At 35.4% G+C, this 26399-nt stretch overlaps 1 protein-coding gene across 5 annotated transcripts in view; it reads right to left on the bottom strand.

The window, feature by feature from the left end:
- Window positions 1-26399, bottom strand: part of LOC121398856 (RNA binding protein fox-1 homolog 1-like) — a 351364-nt gene that overhangs the window by 111982 nt on the left and 212983 nt on the right. For all 5 annotated transcript variants that reach the window (XM_041578303.1, XM_041578304.1, XM_041578305.1 and 2 more), the window contains exons 3-6: window positions 11765-11908; window positions 9896-9949; window positions 5664-5756; window positions 3646-3706 (exon numbers count right to left, since the gene is read on the bottom strand). In XM_041578303.1, the coding sequence (XP_041434237.1) occupies window positions 3646-3706; window positions 5664-5756; window positions 9896-9949; window positions 11765-11908 (352 nt within the window). The remainder of the gene's footprint in view (window positions 1-3645; window positions 3707-5663; window positions 5757-9895; window positions 9950-11764; window positions 11909-26399) is intronic.

The raw sequence follows: 26399 nt of genomic DNA, 5'->3' as shown, positions 1-26399 counted from the left end.
AGGCGAGTTCGTCCTACTTGCATGGGTTCCTCCTGGAGAGAAATGGATGCTTGGGCAGGCGGGGTGACAGGAGCCTGCAGGAGAGGCTTCTGGAAGCGGGGTGCCAACATGGGTTGAAACTTCCTGACACGATCTCTCAGGGTTTGATGCTCTCTCAGAAGAGTGTCCACCTTGACAGCCAAAGCGATGAGGTCTTCAACTTGCGTGGGTAATTCACGGGAGACCAGGTCATCTTTGATGCGAAGGGAGAGACCATTATAAAATGCAGTATGGTATGCGTCGTTGTTCCAACGAGTCTCAGCAGCAAGTGTACGGAATTCAATAGCATACTCCGCTACACTGCGACTCCCTTGGCGGATTTGGAACAGACGGGAAGCAGCGGATGTCACCCGGCCGGGAGCATCGAAGACGATCCGGAATTCTTTGAGAAATGCTTCTGCGTCATCCATCAGTGGGGACTGCTTCTCCCAGTGTGGAGATGCCCACTCGAGAGCTTTCCCTGCCAGACGAGTAATCACGAACCCCACCTTGGCACGTTCAGAGTCAAAATCAGTGGGGTGTAGGGCAAATCGAATCTGGCACTGATTCACGAATCCTCGACAGGCTTGAGGATCGCCATCGTAGAGAGGTGGAGCAGGAATATGTGGACTAGAAGTGGAGGGCTGGGTAGCCATGGCAGCAGCCGCTTGCGGAGGAGGTGCCGGCAGGGGGGTCGCCGGTGTCAACAAGGAGAGCTTTTCCAGAATCGCCTCCAGTGTGTGTCCCACGTAACTCTGCCGGGCTTCATACGCCTCCATGCGGGAATGCAGGCCCCGAAAGGCCCTGCCGAAATCTGGCTGAGCTTCCTCAGTGGAATCCATGGCCCGAAAATAATGTCAGGGAACCGGGAGTTCCCTCTGGGGAGTAGTCCGGATTTAGGAGGAAGCCCCTCAGGAGGGATCAGGATCGTGGTATCCAGGGATTAAGCAGAAAGGGTAATCGAGTTCAGGCAACAGGTCACAAGGCAGGCAGAATATAATCAAAGTCCAAAGTCCAGGCAGGGGGTCAACAACAAGAGATCAAACAGGAATATCCTCAGGGATAACAGGAATAGGCAACAGGGAACCCAGGAATCAATACAGGAACGAGATCCTATTTTCGGGCGCCATCTTGGCGCCTCAGGCGTCCTTTTAAAGGGGATTTTTGGCGCCCTTGCGTTGGCGTCAGCACGTCTGCGACCGACGCGCTGCGCCTGCGTCCGTCGCGCCGTTGTGACGTCTTCGCGCCTGCGCACTTGCGTCGGAAGGAATAGCTGCGCCGCCCGGAGCTCCTGGTCCTGCTCCGGGCGGCGATCGTGACAAAGGTGTACAGTACGCTTATTGCTAGTTCAACACATTTTAACCTCTTTATAAATAATAATAATAATAATAATCATTTCCTAGGTAAACTAAAGGGCAGATTTATATAAAAAAAATCAAATTGGGAGCCCTAAAGGATTTCTAGCCATTTTATCTTTGATTCAATTTTGATGTAAATTGTGTTAACCAACAGTATTTATTTTAAGTTTTTATCCAGTGGTTTAAGTCCGTCAAACCCTGTCTCAGCATGTTCCCCTAAAATCAGGAACAAAAAATTGTTGTTTGCCATCTAGGTTGCTTTCATGTGGAAAATCAGAAAAAATGTCAAAGGTTTAAACACTAACATGCTTATGGTAGTCTCTTCTGAGTTTGTTACACAATTAAAATAAATATTTTATTTTATAAGCTCTACATTTGTTTTCTTATACTTGCTAGTTATTACCTGAATCACAAACAATTACAGAACTCAGACATGTAGATGGAAAGCTCATTTGCAACATAAACAATTCACTTATACATATACATGTGGCAGTTTTACAAGTTCTAGGATGAAGAGTACTACAGTATACAATGCAGTTTGAGCTAATTTTTGTGTACTTCGACTAGGGAATAGTCCAAATTCAATTTGAATTTTAAAAAAATCAAAAATTCAAATATCGAAATTTACTGTCTCTTTAAAAATTCAGCTTCGACCAGTCGCCAAATTGCCGAATTGCTGTTTTTAGCCTATGGGGTACCTCCTACAACCTATTTGGAGTCAATTGGTGGACTTTAAATAATGTTACTTTTTTTTGGAAATGCGCTGTTAATTTGATTCGTACGATTCAAATTCGAAAACTGACCTATTTGACCAAACAAAACTTAGATTTTTTGATAAAGTCCGATTGTTTTTTTTAATTCGAATTTCCACCCTTGATAATGTCTGTTTTTATGAATTTACTTATCATACATTTACTTTTTAATTGAAAACTGATGAGTGAAAGTTTAATGAAGATCTGAACAAAGGTCTGTATCAAATTTCATTTTGCACTAGCAGGTACACTTACAAATCAGTGTATAGCTATGAGGCATTTTCATATTCCATTTTCATATTTGATTTTATTTCTACTTTGTTTTCTGATGACTATATAAGATACATTTTTAAAGTTCAGCACAGGAAAGACCGAATGCATCATGATGAAAATAACACCAATTAAAACTTGCTTTATCTTGTCAACTAGAAATGTGCTGGTTCATAAGTGTGTGGGTTAATCATGTGTGAGAAGTGCTAATGTCACTTTCAGAGTAAAAGAACTGCCAAGAAGCTTGGTGGTGTCATTTATAGAGGTATGTCCTCTATTGTGGTTGTCAATGGCTATATTTGTCTTTATGAATTAAATGTCAATTATACTTTGACATTTGCCATGGCTGGTCATTAGAGAAATCATTGCTCTTTCCTTTCCTTAAGTATTATGCAATAGTACAGAATGTTGCCTTCCAATACATTGTAGAACAGTGAAAGAGAAACATGTGCAAATTATAAATGCTTAGCTATTTATGCACCATTTTTTAAATGAATTAATATTACAAAGGGACAAGGAAAATGTGTTATTAAATTAGAAATACATACGCAAACAGGTTTTTAGTAAATTTTTAATTTACACGGCACAGATCATATATATTTTTTCAAAGCCTAAGATATTCATTCCATTATTATTAGTAGTAATAGTAGTAATAATCCTTTAGTAAACACTTGTTAATACTACAGTTTTTCACCCAAATCAAATTTTTGCTTATTAAAATATCATGCCATATGGTGAACTGAAGAGATGTTGGGGTCACTACTTTTTTTTCCATTGACATGGGATGGAAACAAAGCAAAACTGATAGCTGTCAATATATGTTTTCTCATCAGTTATAAGACCTTTGAGCGCAGGTAGTCTTCCTTGTTTGTTGTTATACTGTATACAATATCTATGTGCTATTTTACAGAAAAGCATAATGAATTCCCCACTTAGGGGGCTTATAGTCAAACAATGATGGGTTAGATAAATAGAGTACATTCCTATAAAGTGCAGAGTTCCCTCAATATGTTGTTATTTTACATTATAATGGACTGCACTCATGCATATGTCTATAACATGTGAGAACCTGCATATATGGATCTTTTATTTCAATAATAGTTTTGTTTGCCCATGATCTAAAAGTTAAATTTATTATCTGTGTATTCTTACGATAATGTCACAATGATACGATACAATAATAATAATAAAAATAATAGCAACAGCATCATTGCAACATCATAATTAATCTGAACATAAAAACTTACCATTTGTGTAAGGATTTAAGGTTTTTTTGTTTGTCATAACGCGGGCAGTAGCATTATTAACCTAAGCATAGAAAACAGAATTAGTATTGGTGACATATGTATGCAGACATTTCCTATCAAGAACTATTACATCTTTTATTAGAACTGTATTAACATTTTTTTAACTAAAAACAAATAGCTTAAGCTAATTACTGTAGTCATATAAATAAAAGAATGGAATATAAAATACAATTTAATAAAGAGATATTTAAAGTAAAATAAAAAATGGTTTGTGTAATCTATAATTCAACAGCATGCTTTTAATTCAAGATATTACATACAGAGAATATTTAGATATTGTTAAAAATGAAGGTCACATAAATACATGCAATGGATAAATAAGGGGAAAATATAATCACACAGAACATCAACAATCAGGTCAATATGCAAAATTACCTTTGAGTTACTATGAGTTATAATTAAAAAAGGGAATCACTAAGCATTCAACACTTGAAACAAGAGCCACCATTCAATTGCAAGAACCAATAAATACATCCATTCAAGCATTTACAAATAACATCTAACAAAGGATAGAATGGTGCTCTACTAAAGAGAGCAAAACGTTAATATTCTGAGTAAGATGTGCATTAGTCAATCACAGTCCAAATGTTAATTCTTAAACTCCTTTATAGAGTATTCTGTTTGTAAAGAACGGTGCAAAGGTAGAAACCCATGAAGCAGCACATAACAACAATAACAAATGGTGAAGCCAAAAAGAGTTATTGTGAGCACTTTGATTTAATTATATATACGTAATAATACATATGGTAAAATATGCAACATCTTACTCAGACTATATATGCCCCCAAAATGGGGATCCTTTTAATAATATCCACAGTCTGGATTTTTTTTTTTCTTTTTAAATGTTTATTTTATTTTTCTTCTGCTTCTTTTTTTTAAAGAAAGAAGGCTCTAAATTTTGGCTAAAAGACAGAAGAATGGGGACAAACTTGTCAAAATGCAGACCAATGCATTTAAACGGACCTGTCGGTGTAGTGAAACTTTTAAAAGGCTTTCAGTCTTTATGTGACACTTAATTTTCCCAATTTGCTTTCCTCTGACTTTGCGAATCCCTCATCATCCCTGAGTAGTAAAAAACAATTATGTTCTGTTTGCAGGTTGCTTCTTTTTTTTAATTTCTATAACGTGAGGGTGTGTTGCCCCTGAAATATCTTAAAGGGGTAGTTTACCTTCTATTTTTAGTATGTTATAGAAATTAGCAACTTTACAATTGGTCTTCATTTTTGTAGTTTTTGAATTATTTGCTTTCTTTTTTACGTTTTCCAGATTTCAAATTGGAGCCACTGACCTCTTCAATAAAAATGTATTGCCCTGTGGGGTTACAATTTCATTATATATTGTACATTTTATTATTTATTTTTCTATTCAGTCGTCTCCTATTCTTATTCCAGGCTCTCGTTCATGCCAGTGCTTGGCTGAGAGGGAAATTAAGTCCCTAACAACCAGGTTGCTGCTGAAACTGGAGAGATGCTAAACAAAAAGCTAAATGTTTTAAAAAACACACATAATGAATGATAAAGACCAATTTCAAATGATCTTAGAAAAAAACACTCTCCGAATCATACTAATTTAAAAGAGTATGATGCCAATTTAGTGCCATATTCAGTTCATTGTTTCCTTTTGATACAATTTAAATTCCATATTTTACAGAAAATTATGGGAATATTGTGTTTTGTGCAGGACTCGGCTCTGAAATTGCATAATAAAAACCATTACATTTAAAACAATGAGGTATTATTATTCTCTATTAGTAATATCAAAATCAAGTAAAACTTTTTTTACATTTTAACATACAGTACACATTATAATAAATTATTCCTAGAAATCTGAAATTAATTCATACTAAAATATTTTACAAAAATCAGATACATGAAAGCTCAATGTACATCTTAAACAGCAAATTAATGGATTAGACATATATAAAAAAAAACAGAAGAAAAAAATGCATAAACATGCACCTCTATTTTACGACCCTCTACCACTGTGCCGTGTAATTTCTCTCTCGCCCTGTCCGCATCAGCACTATTTTCGAATGTTACGAAACCAAATCCCTGCATGCAGGAGGTAGAAAGGAAGAATAACATGCAGATTAATAATCTGTTCATATAAATTATTTACATGAATGTTAAGGTTTTTATTGCCTTTGCTAAATTCAGAGGCAAATAAAGATTTTAATATACAAGCATATACAAATTATAGAATGTGGACAGATTTTTGTTTGCACTACAGATCGATTTAATTTGTTTCACACCTGACTTAGCAATAAGAATTAAGTGAATTATTCTTTTAATGTTTTTGTGTTTATGACTACATTATAATAAAAGCAATGCATATGTTTACGGCATTTGAAGCATTTGAAGGGAAGTTGTTTTGTCATTTTAATACCTGCTGAATTCTATACTTTTAAATGATGTAAAACCTACAGATGATAGGCATCTATCCCATAAGGTGTCTGGTTACAACCAGTTGTGATATCACAAGATCAGTGTCGGACTGGCCTACCGGGAAACCAGGAAAAGTCCCGGTGGGCCAAGGTGTCAGTGTGCCCTCATGCTGCTAAACATTTGGCCTATTTCATGGCCATTCCCTATTTCTATGAGAACAAAGAGACTAAATAGATTATAGTATGTAAAGAAAAGAGACTAGGAGAATAGAGGTGACATCTATGCTAATGAAGTGTTAGTACTAAAGGTGGCCATACATGTAGATATCTGCTGCTTTGGCGATTTCACCAAATGAGCGGATCTCTCCCCAATATAAAGCATTTTTTATGAACTATACATGGGAAATTATATCATTATTCTATTGCCCAGTTTTGTCTGTATGCACACATATATTTCGGGAAAATGCTCAGTTACCTTTTCATTAGGCTGAAATTTTTAGAAGTTAATTAGGGCATCAAAGCAAACTATGGTACATATGCAAAATATACATCCATGTGCTATAACGCCAAGTGACTTATTCACTAATTGATATTCATTTCAGCATATACTGTGCTCTCACTTTAGTTTATGCTATAAATATATGCATATGTATCATTTTATTCTATTTCTGAAATCATTATTTTCACATAAAATATATACATTTCCAATGTTTTATTTTTTTTAAGAATTAATTTGATGATTTAAGACTCTCCGAAGCTGTCGTAATTTGTATTCATTCATTCTTTTTTTTATTTTAATTTTTTGTGTGTAATCTATACTCAACAGTGCACTAAAAGTCAAAATTCATTATGTTTGAAGGAACGTTATTTGCTGAAACAGCTTTAGTGTAAAATTTACCAGCAACGAATATATATAAATTACATTTCAAATTTAAAGGGTTGCAATATTAAGGTGTTTTGATATCCAGGAAAAAGTCTACACTAGAGTAATTTGGAGCAATACACAGGGTAATTGCTTGAGAGCATATTAGATTATATTACCAACTTTCATCTCAATAGCAGGAAATACCTATTCCAGTAAATGTTCTTTTATATTCTGCAAACATAAACTCATTTTGTGTGATGAGAAATGTAATTATCACTAGAGGATAAAGGAAAAAAAAAAGTAAAGTTCTCGATTATTTCTTTCAAGGGAAGCAAATATGCTAATGTATACACGTGGAGGCTATTTAATAAATTATTTGTTAAAGGTTGGATTTTAGTGGTTTTAGTGGTTTTTGAAACACCATGACAAAATTCACACCCCCACATGTAATAAAAGGCACTAAGTTTGCCCAGGAGCAGTAAACAGTAGCAACCAATAAGATGTTTGCTTTTAAACATGTGACCAGGAAATTCTACCTGCTGATTGGTTGCTATAGGTTACTGCCCCTGTGCAAACTTAGTGCCTTTAATTACATAACCCCTACAAACTCTAAATCTATTATTGTGATTGAATTTATTAAAAAATGCAAATATAAAATGTATTGATAAAAACAGCACTGAGCAATGCTCTAAAAATATGAATACCTCAAAAATTTCTAACAATTTCAGTATTTCAGAGAAAAAACTTGAAAACCTCTAAAAATGTAAATTGATTTAAATTGGTTGAAAAAGATCAGCACAGCTCTTATAAATAGTACCACAACAACTTTTACTTGGCAAAGTTTTACCTTCAAGGTTTTCATGGTTTTAAGACTTAATAAACCTCAACATTTTCAAGCTTTTAGAAATATAGGAAAACCACAAATTTTTCATGATTCAAGAGAAAACATGAAATTCAAATGTTACTAAATGGGCCCTTTAGTATGCAACTCATCCTAATATTTTTTGGCAAGCTAATAAACCAAATGAACCAAATTCCATTTTCATTTGAAGAAATCCTATCTTTGCACAGAGCTAAAAAAAATTGTCTCAACATGTGACTACATATTTCTTGATATTTCATTGTTAAGCCCATTGCCAGACAAGACAAATAGTGTGACATTTCAGCACATACATGAATAACCAAATTGCACTAGCCTGAGTAACAGGTTATGTGGTTATTTCATCTCTGCTGAATTACAGTTTTTTTGCAAAAGATTGGGTAACAACCCCATATACATGACAGTACTGGGTGACTGCCCTCCAGTATTGTGAGATAATATATGACATGACTGGATCAAGTATAGGATCCCTAAACACAGGCCATGAATTAGCCTATTCATGTGAAAAATAGGCAGATTAGATGACCTTATAGCCCTAAAGGATCTAGTTAGCCTTCATGTTGCAAACCCATTTTCAAGTGTTGCATGTTCCTTAATATTTTCAGACTATTAAAATTTATAACTCTTTTCTCCCGTGGGATTCAAAGCTTGTGTTACAATATGGATTGAAAGGATGTTTCTTATTGTAATGAATAAGCTTGAGTGAACAGAAATGTCTTGAGTCTGCATTTAAAAACATTAAGGGAAGATGCCTCTAATACTATTATTGCTAAATAGCTCCATAGTGTGGTTGCTGTGTGACAGAAAGCACGAGATGCAAAGGGTTTTAGCACTATTCTGGACACGAAGAGGATGGCAGGTGCAAGTGGGATCAGAAGTTCAGATAAAAAGGCAAGGCGGCCAATATGGTATAGTACACAGAAGGTCAATATGGTGTTGTACTCAGTTGTTCAGAAGCCAAGATAATTTATGTTTACTGATTTTTATGTAATTTGGAAGTTGTAACTGAGTGTATATATATATATATATATATATATATTTATACATAAATAGAAAAAGGTAAAATAGCTGCAAACACTGCTATTCCAAAGTTTCAGTCTTCCTTGAGACCCTTGACAAAGGTCTCAAGGAAGACTGAAATGTTGGAATAACAAATAAACTTTGGGGCCGATTCACAAAGGGTCAAATATCGAGGGTTAATTAACCCTCGATATTCGACTGGGAATTAAAATCCTTCGACTTTGAATATCGAAGTCGAAGGAATCTAGCGCAAATAGTGCGATCGAAAGATCGAAGGATTATTCCTTCGATCGAACGATAAAATCCTTTGAATCGAACGATTCGAAGGATTTGAATCCAACGATCGAAGGAGTATCCTTCGATCAAAAAAACTTAGGAAAGCCTATGGGGACCTTCCCCATAGGCTAACATTGAGTTTGGTAGCTTTTAGATGGCGAACTAGGGGGTCGAAGTTTTTTCTTAAAGAGACAGTACTTCGACTATCGAATGGTCGAATAGTCGAACGATTTTAAGTTTGAATCATTCGATTCGAAGTCGTAGTCGTAGTCGTAGTCGATGGTTGAAGTAGCCCAAAAAAACACTTCGAAATTAGAAATTTTTTTACTTCGAATCCTTCACTTGAAGTTAGTGAATCGGCCCCTGAATCTCTTTTTCACCAAATTTTAAGATTTGCGAGTGCCTTGCTTTACATGATATTATATATGTGTATATAAATATATATATATATATATATATAAATAGACAAATACAAGAGGACCTCTGCACTCAACCCATTATCAATATATTTTAGACATTGAGACATTTTGTGCATACAGCTACTAAAAAATGCCTTGCCCTTTAAACAAAAAAGGGATTTTTTGTCCATATATTGCAATATATTTAAGCTGGCCAACTACGTCAAAGTCATCTCATATCTGGCCAGTCCTATGCTCAATTTTCATCTGATTCATTTCTATTGCTTCTTTATACATTTTACACAGGAACTAAGTTTATATATATATATATTATTTATATATATATAAATATAAAATGAAATCCTTACCTTGGAGCCCCGTTCATTAAAAATGATTTCAACATCTAAGATTTTACCGAATTGCTGCAGAGAAAAAATAAAGAAATATATTTTATGGTATTCTTTTTTTTTTGTAACTTATATTTTTTATTGAGATGCAATTCAAACGCATGTACATTCAACAGCATTATCATTTTCTTACAGTAGTGATATAGTAAAGAAATCGTAGTTTGCAGGGAAAAAAATTATACAGTTTACAAAGAGAGAAAGTTTGAACTGGGTTGATGGGAGGGGAAGGGGGAAAGGGTAGGTTGAGGGAGGGAAGGAAGAGCAAAGAAAAGAAAAAATAGTAGTTATTTTATGGTATTCTAATACAATGTAGTAATAATACTCCATGTACTGTATCAAAAACTTTATATGAGTCAAAATAAAACTGGAGGAACACACAAAATCTTTTTATGATGTAATTTTCTGTCATGAATTTCATTGTAATGTTTTTCTAGTTTTGAAAGCTATCATAGTTCCTAAACAAGAACTTTGAGTTAAAGAACAAGAATCAAGTTGGCTTATCTTTTTACCTTTTGATACATCTTAAAGAACAGAGGACAAAGTAAACGGCTGTTTTGTGATACAGGAATCAAATAATCTTTGTTGTTGCTTTTATCACAGAATAATAATTGTAAAATAATAAACTACACATACCTACAAGCAGTTATATGAGTGACAACAGCAACTGTGCATCACAAATCTTACATATTATTGTCCCTGGAAGAAACCCATTTTATGATGACAAGTAGGATTCTATAGTCAAGAAATTTACCACAGCCCCAAGACCCAGACACAGTAGTGATTCAGCAATTTAAAAATAAAATATACAAATTGTACAAATTTTAAACATTTAAAAATTGTTTTTCAACTCTTTGTTATATTGTAAAATTTATTTTTGTGATTTCAACATCATTTAAGACAACTAATAACGAAACTAAAAATGAATAACTTATATGTATTCTAGGTAGAAGAAAAAACTGTATTAATGGCACAGTTACATTTATTATGTTTTTGTAATATTGGAAGATTACTGTATATTTAGGAAGGAAATGAATGACTGTGGGGCTGATTTATAATGGCATTTCTTTTTACTAAGCATTAATAATGATTATATTCCAGTTCTCCAAGCTCTTTTTCACACTGAAAAGAGGAAAACTAAAAATTATATTAATCATTTAGCACCCATTATTTGACAATGCATAATTATAACACAATTTTGATTAATTTCTAGGGATTCATTTTTCAGCAGTTCCAATCTCTAACACCTAACTCCTGTGCTCGACTGCGCAATACATTCAAATCCATTCTGGTAAGCTGGAACATTGATTTGGTTTGGTAAATGGGGTCCATTCATTTCCCTTACTGTCAGGAAAATTGTTCTGATATTCAGGCAATTCACGATTTACAAATTCAATTTAAATTATACTATATTATGTGATATCAAAGCATATTGTTTTTGGTTATAATTGGTTCATGAAAAGGGAAGAGTGAGCATACTATCTACTTAATGATAATATTGCTTTACGAAGCATGATATGATCTACAAATTCTAAACTTTTGCAAAAGAGCATTATAGGCATTTCAGCAAATGAAGGCAATAGAACAATGAGGGTTATTTATTAGTTCTCTGGATGCCATTGAACAAAATCACACTCCTTAGGGCCACCAATAAGAGCTATTTTGCCCAGAGCAATAATCTATAAAGACAACCCACTGCATGTACATAACACCTGTAGGGTTGCAGGTGGTACATTTAGGGTTTTTTTGCATTTTAACAGTTCTGAATTGATATATTTAGAACCCTAACCTTTTTAAATGAAGACTTTTTTTGTAAATATGAATTCAGCTTACCCCAAACATTTGTCTAAGATCTGGGTCTCTGAATCTGAAGGGGATATTTGAAACATGAAGTCTCTTAGGTTGTGTTTTGTTGTCTGTGTTTTCAGAAAGTTGTGTGTGTTGCTGTCCATCAGGCTGTGCTGCATCATCTGTCTGCTGTGAAGCAAACACAGAGAAATACAATATTAGGAATGTTTTGTTAAAAAATACATGAGCACATCATTATAGCTATCACAGAGCTGCTGTTACATTTCTGATATTAACTCTACTGATTGCTAGTGACAATAATAATATCTATTACATATATAATTGAAAAAAAAAGAAAGATTCAAATATAGAGGTCTATTGATCAAAATTCAAATTTGTGAGGTTTACAGTTTTTTATACTTCGAATAAGCATAATTAAATTAAAATGTTTGTTTATTTATGAAAAAATCTGAATCGGAATATTTCAACTTTTCACTTTTTATAGGCTTAAAAAAAACTCAAATTTGTCAATTTACAAACTCAAAAACGCAAGTAAAAATGTGAAAACTTTAATGATAAAAAAAGGCTTGAATTTTGCCTAGAACTCCCATTGACTTCTACATGAACTCGCCAACTTTTAGATGCCTATTTTTTACTTTCAATGTTTTTTTTTGCTTAATACATACCAAACATTTGAGTTTTTGAATGTATAACTCAAATTTGTGAGATTTTGTGCAAAAAAATTGAAATTGTGGCAAAAATTTAATTCAAACCTTGATTCATCACTCCCCTAGTATCTACTGTTATAGAAATAAATTAAAATATCATGTATAATAGAAAAACAACAGTTTAACACATCTGCAGCTGATAGGCCATCCCTAACTATAGCATTGTACTGTATATACTGGAATGTACACATTCATATATTGAGAATTATTTAGGTCTATAAATTTATTGTTACACATTAAAATAAACAGTACTTTTCTAGTTGTTATATAAATATGCGTATAGCATGTTTGTAGTAAATGTATATGTGTGTGTGTGTGTCTAGTACAGTATTTTCAGTTAACTGCATAAGTATCTTGATTGCCAGTCTAGCTGAGGCTATATTCACCTTTAAACAAATGTCCAAATATTACAATCTGTGCCATTATAAAGCTTTTTCCAACCAAACTTTTTTTTAAATAAAGCATTTTTAAAATAACCTCTACTGAAGTTGTGCCCACCTTCCTGGGGCATGTCAATGCCCCCTTGTTTATAACAGTGAAACTTGCCCTTAATCATGTTGCTTTTGTTTTGGTTTCAAAGTGCCAAAGTATACATTTTTTGTTCTTGCTGCCATCAAACCATGCTATGGATTTAAACTCTCAGACTGCTAATTATATAAGATCATTGCATGTCTGTTAAAAATATTAATATTGTTCTTACTACAACTTTTATAAAGAATATATTTGTATGATTGATATTACTCATCCACCTAGAATGTCTATTTTATACTTTAAATGCTGCAAGATTTATTTTATATTTATTTATTTATATTTATTTTATATTTTTGAGTGGAGACTTTTATTTTGGGCTCCATAGTGGCCCTGAATTAAAAAAAAATATTATGATCAGCAATTGCTCAATTGCCCCACATTTATTGTCAGTACAGGTATGGCAGATTCTATTATCCAGAATGCTTGGGACCTGGGCATCTTTCCAGATAATGGGGCTTTCTGTAATCTGGAGCTTTATATTTTAAGTCTACTAGAAAATCATGAAAACATAAAAAAATAAAATAAATAAGCACAATGGGATGGTTTTCAATAAGGATTAATTATATCTTAGTTTGGATCATGTACAAGCTACTGTTTTATTTTTACAGAGGAAAAGGAAATTTTTAAAAAAAAATTGATTATTTGAATAAAATAGAGTCTATGGGAGACAGCCTTTCTGTAATTTGGAACTTTCTGGCTATAGGGTTTCCAGATAACAGATCCCATACCTTTACATCAAGGTATGGGATCTGTTATCTGGAAACCCTATAGCCAGAAAGTTCCAAATTTAATGGAATCATACAACAGTTTATAAAAATGCTTGACCATGGGTCCATGGGCCACATCAAGAGGTAATCCATCTGAAACTGCTCACAATGCCCACACATAGATATTTGTTTAGGCAGCTCTGAATTGCACCAAAACATGTTTCTAAAATCTGCATCTATTGCCATTCAAGTTCCCTTAGTTTGCAACGCATCGATATATATATATATATATATATATATATATATATATATATATATATATATATATATATATATATATATATATCTATCTAGAACAATCCTAGTCAGGTGCACTCTCTACCAAAAGTCATCCACCTGGGTGCTGGTAAAAATATCACTATATTCACATCACACAAACTGCACTCCGAGGACTTGTCAGGTGCAAAAATCAAAATGCCTTTAGTGTTAGAGCCGAAACGTTGAAATAAAGGCATTTTGGCTTATATATAAGTATATATACTTATATAAGCCACCATTTAAGATAAATTATAGAGTGGGCTTATTTAACAGCCCTGTTTTTGATCTGTACTTTACATGTCCCTGTTCTTACAATCAGATAGACTCCAATGGGTGAAAAAATTGGTTACATGTCAAAAATTTGTTGCGCAATTTGCAACTTCAATGCATTTCAGTGAAATTTTCTCCATTTTGTGAATTTTCTGTGAATACAATTGTGTCAGATTCACCCATCACTCATCATTATGTGACACATCACTTCTTTATAGTTTGGGAAATAGGAAATTAATTTAGCAAACAGGGGAAGTAAAAAAAACCCCATTAAATACATGTTTTTTTACTGTTGAATTGAAATCATCTACACATTTATTGTAATTCATTATAACAGCATTCTTTATGTGTGTGTATTACTGTGTGTTGCTGATTATAACATCAAGTAATTTCATAGTACTTGAGGTGTGACATATCGTTTGTCATTTCCATCAAAAAGGTCATGTCCACTCATTTTCCACATGACTCTCTACAGATTTTTTTGTGTTCTACTGAAATTAACTTTTTAATTTAAAAACCCAGACAAACAAGTATTTATATTAGGACATTATTGATGAGCGATGTCTAGAGAGCTTTGGGTGCTGTACCAGCCAGTGATAGAGCAGCCACTATAACAAGAAAATCACTGGCTCATAAGCATATAGAGTGCTCATAACATTGCTGCACTGATTTTTGTTGATCATATTTAATATTATGGCACTTCTAATGCAGTATAGTTTATTATACAATATCACATCTCTGTTGGAAAAAAATCTAAAATGTTGCAAATGCTGAGTCTACATACCCCTGTGTAATAATATTAATTAGAGCTCATGCTTAGACACCTTTTTATAGATAATCTGTACCTAATAAAAATGAAACTTTTGTTTTGGCACCAATACCAATTTATGATTATCAATATTTATGAAACACATCCTTTCTCCAAAATGAGTCTGTATTTTAATTTTAAAAGGAGATTTTCTACGATGCAGGTTGCAGTAGGCAAAATATTCAACTGCTCATGTTCAGTATATTATTCCAGGACTAATAAAAGTTTAAAATGACACATTTAAAGGTGAGCTACACCCTCCTTAAAATTTACTGTACTAGAATTTTGAAGTAGATGAGCAATTAAATTATCATCTTACATAAGGAAGACACTGTAATATTTGGCTTTATGATAACACTGTCAAATATTAGGAAGAGAGGACATACTGGGGCTCATTTATAAACAGTGGACAAATTTGCCCCTGGCAACCAATCAGATGATTGCTTTCAGTGCTCAACTAGCAGCTGTTTGAAAAAGCTAATCACTGATTGGTTGCTATGGGTTACTGCCCAGGTGCAAATTTGCCCACTGTTCATTGTTTTTTGTTTTTTTTTTTGGTAATTTTGGTATTCTGTGATAGAAAAACTATTTCAAAGCTTGTAGCCCCAGTTGCAGAAACAGAGGTGGAGTCAGATTTCTAGAGACTTTACAATTTCCTTGCATTTAATGGGGTAGCTGAGCAAAAGTTTTATCAAGTAATATGACTGAACTATAGGTTTCAGCTTGATTTATACTTGATAATATGTTCCTTGATATTATGTTAAACATCGGTTGAAGTGACTTCAATTCCTATTACCCTTATATTAACTTTGGATCTATTATCCATACACCTATTCTCTATCAATTAACAGTCTCTTCTTACCCCTGCTAAAATATATCATCTAAAAGTGAAAACATACATTTCATTTAATTAAATAATAGCAAAAATAAGAACAAATGTTTGCAATTTGCAAATGCGGGCACACATGTGCAGAAGGTTAAGGCAGGTTGTTTTTGCTGGAGCTCGTATCCACGGTGGGCATACAATGGGTGGAGGCTCTCAATGGGTGGGGGGCCCTGATGTGACAGCCCCAGTGGACGCCACACACCCCAGTCCTAAACTGGGCTCATTTGTAAACACTGGGCAAATTTGCACCTGTTCAGTAACCAATAGCAACTAATTTGTGATTTTTTTTTTAGAACAATGGCTAGTGTTTATACAGGACCCACAGTCCAACTTTTATTACATTCCCCTTTCGGGCTCTGAGCTGGCACTGCGTAACTACACAACATAAGGATTCTTTCTTTTATGCAATGGCTACTTGACACCCTTTTTTAGGAATACTTTTGTTACCTTAGGGATAGGGATGTAGCGAACTGTTCGCCGGCGAACTTGTTCGCGCGAACTTCGACCGTTCGCGTCCGCCGAATGTTTGCGAACGTCGCGCGACGTTCGCATTTTGCGTTCGCGTTCAATTCGAATACAAATCGTTCGACCATTCGACCATTCGAATTCCTTCGACCGCTAAAAATCAAACGATTTCCATTCGTTCGAACGATTGTAAGCAATCGATCGAATGAAAAGCATTTGATCGAATGCTTCGATCGTTCGATTCGAATGAAAATCGTTTGATCGAACGATTAAAATCCTTCGATCGTTCGAATCGAACGATTTTAGCGGGTGTTCGAAGTTCGCGAACTGTTCGCGAACGTTCGTATTTTTTGCCGGTGTTCGCGAACGGCGTTCGCGAACACCAAATCGGCAGTTCGCTACATCCCTACTTAGGGAGACTTGCCTGTATCATATATTTATTATATACACTGTGCGTATATATTTCCATATGTTTTGTTGTGTATCTGAGAATGTTGTGTGATTTACATCTTAGATGTTACCAGGATACAACACATGCAAGACTCAAACACATCCTATTGAGCACACAGTTGCTATGTCACTTTCCCTTTGCCCAAGGATAATTGTAAATCAAGTAACTTTCCCCTCAAGCTCCATTACCCACCATACATTTTTTTTTGGATTGGACTGCCTCAAGATTCCATTACCACTTATTGTTCACTGACTAATCAGAATCTGACAAATGCACCAACAGTATGGTTAGTCTTTAGGTTAATTGAGCAGGCTAAGTTAGGCAGAGAGTTCCTGGAGTTTGAGCAGTGAGGACACAGATGCCAGACCCATTGGAAGGATGAGTATCAGGGAGGTAGTAGCTTTAGATCTAAAATGGCCATTATTATTTTTTTCTCTAATAACTCATAACCAGGTATATGCATGTGTTTATGAGAATAAATGTACATATTTACATAAATATGTCCTTGGTCAACACTATGATTAAAGTCATTAGTATTCATACATTTTTCAAAACTATCAAGTCGTAGATAGCCTGCATGCACTGTTTTCAAACAAGAGACCTAAGTAATCTCTTTTTAATTCAGGGTCCACAAGAAACAGCATTGCCAAAAAGGGCAAACCACAAAAGGTTCAGTTAATTTAGCAAAATGTCCCTACTGAAGTAAAATTTTCAGGCACACATTTCACCATTGGGATATGACCATGAGGAATAATAATGAACTAGATGGTGTCGTTTCTGAAGAAACCACAAGATGTTGGCTTTGAAACGCAAGAGGTGTTGGGGCCAGTCGCCCCTGGTGCATAGAGAGTACACAAAGTTGGTAGAATCTGGTTTAAAACGGTGAAAATTGAAGCAGATAAAATTGTACCATTAAAATCAATCCAAAAACCTTATTGGCTGTTTTTGGCTCCACCCACTTTTAAAATTTGAATCCCAGTCCCCCTGTGACCGACTGTGCCAAGTTTGATGTCCCTGCCATTAACTGTGAAAGAATGGCAGCAACTTATATATTGACATTGATTAGCAATAGGTAACATTTGATTGGCTGTTTTAAGCTCCACCCAGTTTTCCGAATTTTAACCCCAGTCATGGTCTGTACCAAGTTTGGGGCCTCTGGCTTTAAAACTGTGAGAATGGCAGTATTTGAAACTTTTACATTGAAGTCAATAGGTAAAATCTGATTGGCTGTTATTGGCTCCGCCCACTTTTCCTAAATTTTGACCTCAGTCACCCAGTGAGTAATTGTGCTGAGTTTGGGACACTTGGCATGTACGCCGTAATAATAGCAGCAATTTGCCGTTTTTCATTAAGGTCAATGGCTGAAATCCGATTGGCTGTTGTTGCCCTGCCCCCTTTTTTTCCTAATTCTGAACCAGAGTCACCAAGTGAGTAACACTTTAAGGTTTCGGAATCATGACATTTAACATGTAAAAATGGCAGCAATTTTATGTTTTTCTATTGAAAATCAATGAATGACATTTGATTGGTTGTTGGTGGCTCCACCCACTTTTCCTAACTTTGAAGTGCAAACCCCCAGTGACCACATTTGTGATATTCGAGGTCCATGACATCAATAACGTGCAAATGGCAGCAATTTTAATTTTTCCCATTGAAATCATCAAAGAAATCTGATTGGTTGTTTTTGGCTCCACCCACTTTTCCAGATTTTGATCCCGGTCCTCCAGTGACCAACTGTGCCAAGTTTGACGACCCTCCCATGAACAATCTAAGAGCAGCGACAGTTTTAACTTTTCCCATTGAAACAAATGGCTAATATTTGATTGGCTGTGGTAGACTCCGCCCACTTTTCAAAATTTTAACCCCAGTGACCCATGGTGCCAAGTTTTGGGTCTCTGGCTTTAATACTGTGGGAATGACAGTGTTTGACATTTTCTCATTGAAGTCAATAGGGAAAATCTGATTGGCTGTTTGTTGCTCTGCCCACTTTTTGGAGTCCCCAAAATGTGACAGAACTTTTCAGGTTGACCCCATGACTAAGTGACCCAAGTTTGGTGAGTGTAACTTTAATGCTGTACGAGTGGCAAAAGTTTCAAATTTTCCAATGAAAGTCTATGGGAAAAAATGGGGTCTTTGGGGGGCCGCCACAGGGCCACAGAGGGTGGGATTGCTTAACAGAGCACAAGCAACCTATTCGGGTATGAGCCGAACAAGTGTGCAAAGTTTCATAATTGTACTCCTAAAACTCTGTGAGGAGTAGCGTTTAGAAAATTGCTAAAATTTCATTGGCTGTTGGTAGCTCCGCCCACTTTGGGGTGCCCCCCCCAAAATACATATTTTTATCCGGGGTGGCACCAACAATATGTGGTCCGAGTTTGGGGAGTGTAGCTTCAAAACTGTACGAGCGGCAGCGATTTGAAAATTTTCCCTGTCAAAGTCAATACGAAAAAAGGCGTCTTCGGTGGTCCGCCGCACGGGCGCAGTGGGTGGGATCGCTTACGAAAGCACAAGCAACGTACTTTGCTATAAGGCGAATAGGTGTGGAAAGTTTGCGCTTGTACCCCTAAAACTGTAGGAGGAGTAGCGTTTAGAAAATGGGGGGCGCTAATAAGAAGAAGAAGAAGAAGAACCAGCTGAACTAGTAGAAAAGTATGTTGGCTTCTTCAAAGCCAACATAATAAACCAATATAAGTTTACACCAAAAAGTACACATATTGTCATAATTATTAATAATAATTTTTACATATTATAAAGAGTCATGAATGAGCTGCATAATGTAAGAGACAGCAAGGTTTTCTTTCCTGATTTCCCTTTGCTTATAAATCACAATTACATTAATTAAAGTGTAAAATGTGAGTATCACTAGTGTGTGTATATCAGAGTTACTAATGAATGTACTGAATTACTTTACACAACCCTGTACTTTGCAAACATGATCAAAGAAAGTCCATTTGAGCTAATCCATGAGTGTACAAATGTGTATATACTCATAGGTATGTTAAGGCAGCAATGAATATATTAATTCTGCCCGAATACTCCTACGTCTCTAAAAAAACATTATTTTGCTTCTATTTAGCACTACATGCTGTAGATTAGGATTTGAATGTCAACATTTTACCTCTAAACAGTGAGATAAACGTAATTGTATTTATCACTAATCTTATTTATTATGTTCTTTTTAATTTAGATTTGACATGTATTATTGTATGCTGTATTTGTTATGATTGCCTTTTATTTATTTTTATATACTTGCTTTGATTTCTATCCACCTACTTTTTCACTACAGTTATTTTTCAGGAAATGGCATTCTTAATCTGGATAATATCCTAGGCATAAAGAAGTAGTCTAACGTTTAAAATACGCATATCTGCCAGACCTTAAGCCTATTTTATACTAAACATCCAGTAAACCTGCAGTATGGTAGATTAGAATATAACACACCTTGTTAGAATGTAACCATCATCAACCATTCATGCCCCAGTGGAGCTTAGTTTTCCAGACACATGCATACACATACACACACAATAGCAGAAATATTTTACTGAAAGTGTATTTTTCAGCAGTGGTGGGAAACCTCAGATTTGTTAGAGTTGTAACTGCAGAAGAGCCAATGAGGGTTCAATTAACCCCAGACATGCCAGTAACATGAAATCCCTGCAAAAATGGCCAATGAGCACTCCATTAACCCTAGCCATGCCAGTAAGATCACTGTAGAAAAGGACAGATCGAAAGAATTACATTACCCAAACAGTATCCTTCATAGGCTCCTTTTGTGTCTTGCTCAGTATATGGGAATTTTGTGGTAGGTCTTTTAGTGGACTTAAAGCTGTAACTTGAGTTTTGTCTTTTTTTCAGTTTTTTTGTTTATGTCCCATTGTCAAGTATTGTGTGAAATACTCAGTGTTTATTTATTAAATCAAATACTTGCAGCAAAAAAAATCTAGGGTGAAAGATAGCATATTATATTCTATAGTGGTAAAAAGACAGCTTGAATTAATACATGCAAAGTAGGCACAAAGATAGAAACACACATTTCAGTTGTGCGCACATTGCTGTCTCATACGTTTTCTTTTTGCTAATTTACTGTTTTACTTCTTTTCAAATTTTGACTTATTTTCTAACAATGATAGGCTCCTACTGTCATTTGTGTTTAACTAACATTTTGCAATAACGTACAATGCATGCACTCAAAAATCTTTAGCTAATTACAATCACTTTATCTACAGGGAAGAATACCTGATACTATATACAAAGACACATTTATCAAGGGTCAAATTTCAAATGCTGTAAAACCCACGTCTGGCAGGCCAAGAAAAATACAGGAGTGGCATATGCGGAAGATTGTGAGAAATGTTGCAACCCAAAGATCACTTCCAAAGACCTGCAAGAACATCTTGCTGCAGATGCTGTATCTGTACATCGTTCTACAATTCAGCACAATGTGCACAAAGAACATCTATATGGCAGGGTGATGAAAAAGAAGCCCTTTCTGCACTCACACCACAAACAGAGTCGCTTGTTGTATGCAAAAGCTCATTTAGACAAGCCACTGTAGTTTTGGAGACAAAAATTGAGTTATTTGGTCAAAACAAAAAGAGCTTTGCATGGCAGAAGAAGAACACTGCATTCCAAGAAAAACACCTGCTACCTACTGTTACATTTGGTGGAGGTTCCATCATGCTGTGGGGCTGTGTGGCTAGTTCAGGGACTGGGGACCTTGTTAAAGTCGAGGGTCGGGTGAATTCAACCCAATATAAACAAATTTTTCAGGATAATGTTCAAGCATCAGTCACAAATTTGAAGTTACGCAGAGGTTGGATATTCAAGACAATGCCCCTAAACACACTTCGAAATCTACAAAGGCATTTATGCAGAGGGAGAAGTACAATATTCTGGAATAGCCATCACAGCCCTCCGACTTGAATATCATCGAAAATCTATAGGAAGATTTGAAGCAGGCTGTCCATGCTCGGCAGCCATCAAATTTAACTGAACTGGAGAGATTTTGTATGGACAAATGGACAAAAATACCGCCATCCAGAATCCAGACACTCATCAAAGGCTATAGGAGGTGTCTAGAGGCTGTTACATTTGCAAAAGGAGGCTCAACTAAGTATTGATGTAATATCTCTGTTGGGATGCCTAAATGTATGCACCTGTCTTATTTTTGTTATGATGCATATTCCATATTTTCTGTTAATCTAATGAACTTTATGTCACTGCTTAAATGCTACTGTTTCCATAAGGCATGTTATATATTAATATGTTAAATTGAAGTTCCTACTTTGAAAGCTCAGCCAATGAAAAATAAAACTCCAAGAATTAAGAGCGGTTCCCAAACTTTTTCATGAGATATATTTTCCATTTATAAAATACTTTTTCAGAATTGTATATATTAAAAACTAACTTTTTATGTGAGAAACATCTATTAAACGTAATGTAGTGCTAGGGTTCGTCTCTTAGAAACCATTGAATATTTAACATCTAGTATCAGTTTTATATGCAAAGGACTTGCCGTAGTAAATGTGATAAGAAAAAGGTGCATTTCTGAATATTCAGTCGTTCCTTTCTGGTACAGCAATCAAGTTATTTCACCGGGAAATAGGCATGCAAATTTCTTTGAGGCATTAAATGATTAAGTTGACAATATTATGTGAGCAATGGTTGAGTACCCACTGTGCTGTACTTTTGACCAAATTGATTTGTGTAATGAACACTTGCTCTTTCTCTTCTCTAAGCTTGAATGGGGCTTTTGATTTAACCAGTAATGCTGTAAGCCAAGTGAATTTACAGCCCCCACAGTCATTCTCACTCAATGTGAAGAGAATAGCAGCAGTACAAAAACAAGCATAATTCAATACATTCTGCTATAAGCAGAGAAAATAATATCACAGAGCTCTACAATATACCTATTTGATTTGATTTGTAAACCTGATAAAAAAGCAATCGAGAAAATTCAAGGCACGATATATATATGTGTCTCAGAAAAATAGCAGTGTTATATTGAATGTGTATAAAGCAGTGGAATATCATGCATATTAATTTAAAATTCATTCCTTCAGGATTTTCTTTACGCAATCTATTTCTAACATAAAAATGCAAACAGAATAGACAATTTTGTCTTAAAATTTTAAAAAATACCTGCCTGACGCATATTTTTTCTTCAATTGATTGAGATATACTTTTCTTATGGCTTGGTAAAAGCTTGTGGCAGGGGTGCTTAAGGAAAATAGGGCAAAATGATAATATAAAATATGGGAAAAAATACTTAACATTCAGGAAATGTTCCCACTGAAATGCAATAGAACATAAAGGGACTGTAAAAAATATGTAAAATCCAGTGAGAACGTAAAATTGGAGTATATAAAATCATGGTTTGACTGTATAACCTAATACTAAAGATGATAAAAAAATAATATGTTTTTCCAGACCTACATACCAATAAAAGAAATGAAAGCAAAGATCCAATGGGATGCCATGGTTAACTCCATTGCTACAGTTACACTTCCTTGTTGTCAATTTTAAGACCAAGAAACAAAAAGATCTTTATTTAAAAGACTTTTCTTTCTCTATATTACCTCCCAGCCTCCCTGTCATAGCAGGTATGAACTACTGTTCTTCTTTAAATACTGTTTTTATTATTTTTGCAATAATTTAATAAATGTTTTTAAATATTAATTTGTCAGATTAAGTGTCATACTGATATTGTATTATGTGGTCAATAGAGTGAAATAATATGCCAGACTGCAAATAAAATTGTATACACAATATTTATTTAAAAAGTGTTAGGGGCAGATTTATCAAGGGTCGAAGTGAATTTGAGGGAATTTTCGAAGTAAAAAAATTCAAAATTCAAAGTAATTTTTTGGATACCTCGACCATCGAATAGGATACTATGACTTTGAATTTACTTCGAATTTGATTTGAAGTAAAAATCTTTAAATATATCAATCTCTTAAACCTCTTTAAAAAAAACTTTGACTTCAATAGTTTGCCAAATTAAACCTGCCGAAGTGCTATGTTAGCCTATGGGACCTTCTAATACATTTTTCTAAGATTTTTGTAGTCCAAGTAAAATCGTTCGATCAATCTCTGAAATCGTTCGAATCGAAATATTTTACTTTGACCGCAAAACGGTCAAATTCGGTAAAAAAACTTCGACTTCGATATTCGAAGTCGAAGTATAGCCATTCAATGGTAAAATTTCGAAGTATATTTCACTTCGAAATTCGACCTTTGATAAATTTGCCCCTTAGTGTCCCCATAGGTAAAGATTCATTGGATCACAATCACCTACATCTTAAAGTTCTCAATATTATTTTACAACATAAACAAAACCCCAAAACTGAGAATGCTACAAAGCTGCTGATGAAGTATGCACGTAACATCTGCTTCCAAATTAGAAACATATTTTCTATTGCGAAAATGTGAAATATTTGCCATCCTTACAAATTATTTTATGGTAATTTTACATAATATTCTCATTCAAAAAATGATAACCATCATGTGGAAGGCAATAAATTAGTCAGTAACCTGCTGTTAGTCTTTTGTATCAAATTAAAAGAGCTCCATTTTACACTGTATTGGATATTTTTATAGATTTGATACTTTGTTGAACTACAAAAAAACAAGATTGGACTCCAATTTCAGTTAAAAATCAGTCAATAAAAATCTGAGAATTTTACACTGAATGCATAGTCCAGATAATAGTTTGCAAAAGAAACATACCAATTTATTTCAGTTTTACATCCCAAACCAAAGACTTGTATGTACAGTATTATCTAAACTGATTTCAATTATTTATACATACTGTATATCTGTATCCAAATATATTATACTACTTAGAGTCCAAAGGTATTAATTTTGTCTGCAAAACCAGAAATATCTGAGTTTTCTGTATAGCAATATTCTGCTTGTGTCTCAATGCTCAAAACCCTCAGTAAAATATTACTGAGGGTTTTGAATTTAACTATTTATTTTATGAATGTGTGATGAATGTGTCATTTTCTGTGAAATCCATAAACAAATCCAAGTTATGGTATTTCTGGATTCATCTTTGTTAAGTAATTTAATTTTAAAATGGGTAATTGTAAGGCCAAAGGCCTCAGGAGTAGTGAGGACCAAGGGAGGAAAATAACAATGTCCAAGTTTGCAGTGCAGTAGAGGATGAGACAGAAGAATGGTCAAAAACAGGCAACAAGATCAGTCCAGGCAGAAGAGGTTCAAGGTCGAGAATTCCAGGCAAGGGTCGGTGCACAATAGACAAGAAGTTTGCAATGAATCACACCCAGGAGTAGTAAACTAAACCTATAATTGGGCACTGATGACTGTCCGGAGTTCCCTTATAAAGGCCCAGGTTTGGCGCCAATTTTGGACGCATCGGCGTCATGACGTATGCGCGGACGCGCTGACGTATGCGCGGACGCGCTGACGTCAGCGACTGACGCGCTGACGTGTGCGACTGACGCCGGCGCCCATTATTGACGCCGACGCCCATTCCGTCGCCGGCGACCAATCTGAGTGTGGGAAGAGGTCGACATCATCCGTCTGCGTCCATGAGGAACCAGGGAGCCACCATTTTGGACGCCATCTTGGTTATCCAGCTCAGATTCCATTACAGTACCCCCCCCCCCTAGGGGGGGCCTCCGGACCACCTGGGTTAGAAGGAAATTGCCGGTGGAATTTTTGGACCAGGAGAGGGGCGTGGACATCTGAATTTCTTACCCATGAGCACTCCTCTGGGCCAAACCCCTTCCACTCAATGAGGTATTGTAGGGTGCCCCTCGAAATCCGGGAGTCCAAGATTCTTTTAACCTCGAATTCTTGATGTCCGTCCACCAAGACAGGAGCTGAGGAAGAAGAAGAAAAAGAAGTACCTGCAGGTTTGAGCAAGGAGACATGGAAGGCGTTTGGAATCCGCATCTCTGAGGGAAGTTGTAAACGGACAGCCACTGGGTTGATGATCTCAGAGATGGAGAAGGGACCAATAAACTTGGGACCAAGTTTCGGAGAGGGGACTTTGAGACAAATGTTTCGGGTGGATAGCCAAACCTTATCGCCAGGTGCGTACAAAGGGGAAGGGATTCTTCTTTGATCCGCGAACCTTTTCTGGACCAGGGAACTTTTTTCCAGATTGACGACCGTGGCGTGCCAGATGGCCGACATGTGAGCAGCTTGGTCGTTGGCGGCAGGGACATTGGTAAGTAATAAATCCTGAGGAAAAGCCAAAGGGTTAAGACCGTACATACAGAAAAAAGGGGACTTTTCGGAGGAAACGTGTAATGCATTGTTATGTGCGAATTCCGCCCATGGAAGCAGGTCCGCCCAGTCATCTTGGCACAGTGATACATGGCATCGAAGAAACTGTTCAAGGGCCTGGTTAACCCTTTCTGCTGCTCCATTAGACTGTGGATGGTATGAAGATGAAAATTGAAGAGAAACACCAAGGGCTTTACACAGGGATTTCCAGAACTTAGAAACAAATTGGGAACCACGGTCAGAGACAATTTCGGCAGG

Source organism: Xenopus laevis, chromosome 9_10S, assembly GCF_017654675.1.
Source record: "Xenopus laevis strain J_2021 chromosome 9_10S, Xenopus_laevis_v10.1, whole genome shotgun sequence".
Classification (NCBI taxonomy): domain Eukaryota; kingdom Metazoa; phylum Chordata; class Amphibia; order Anura; family Pipidae; genus Xenopus; species Xenopus laevis.
This window is presented reverse-complemented; position numbering and strand designations above follow the sequence as displayed.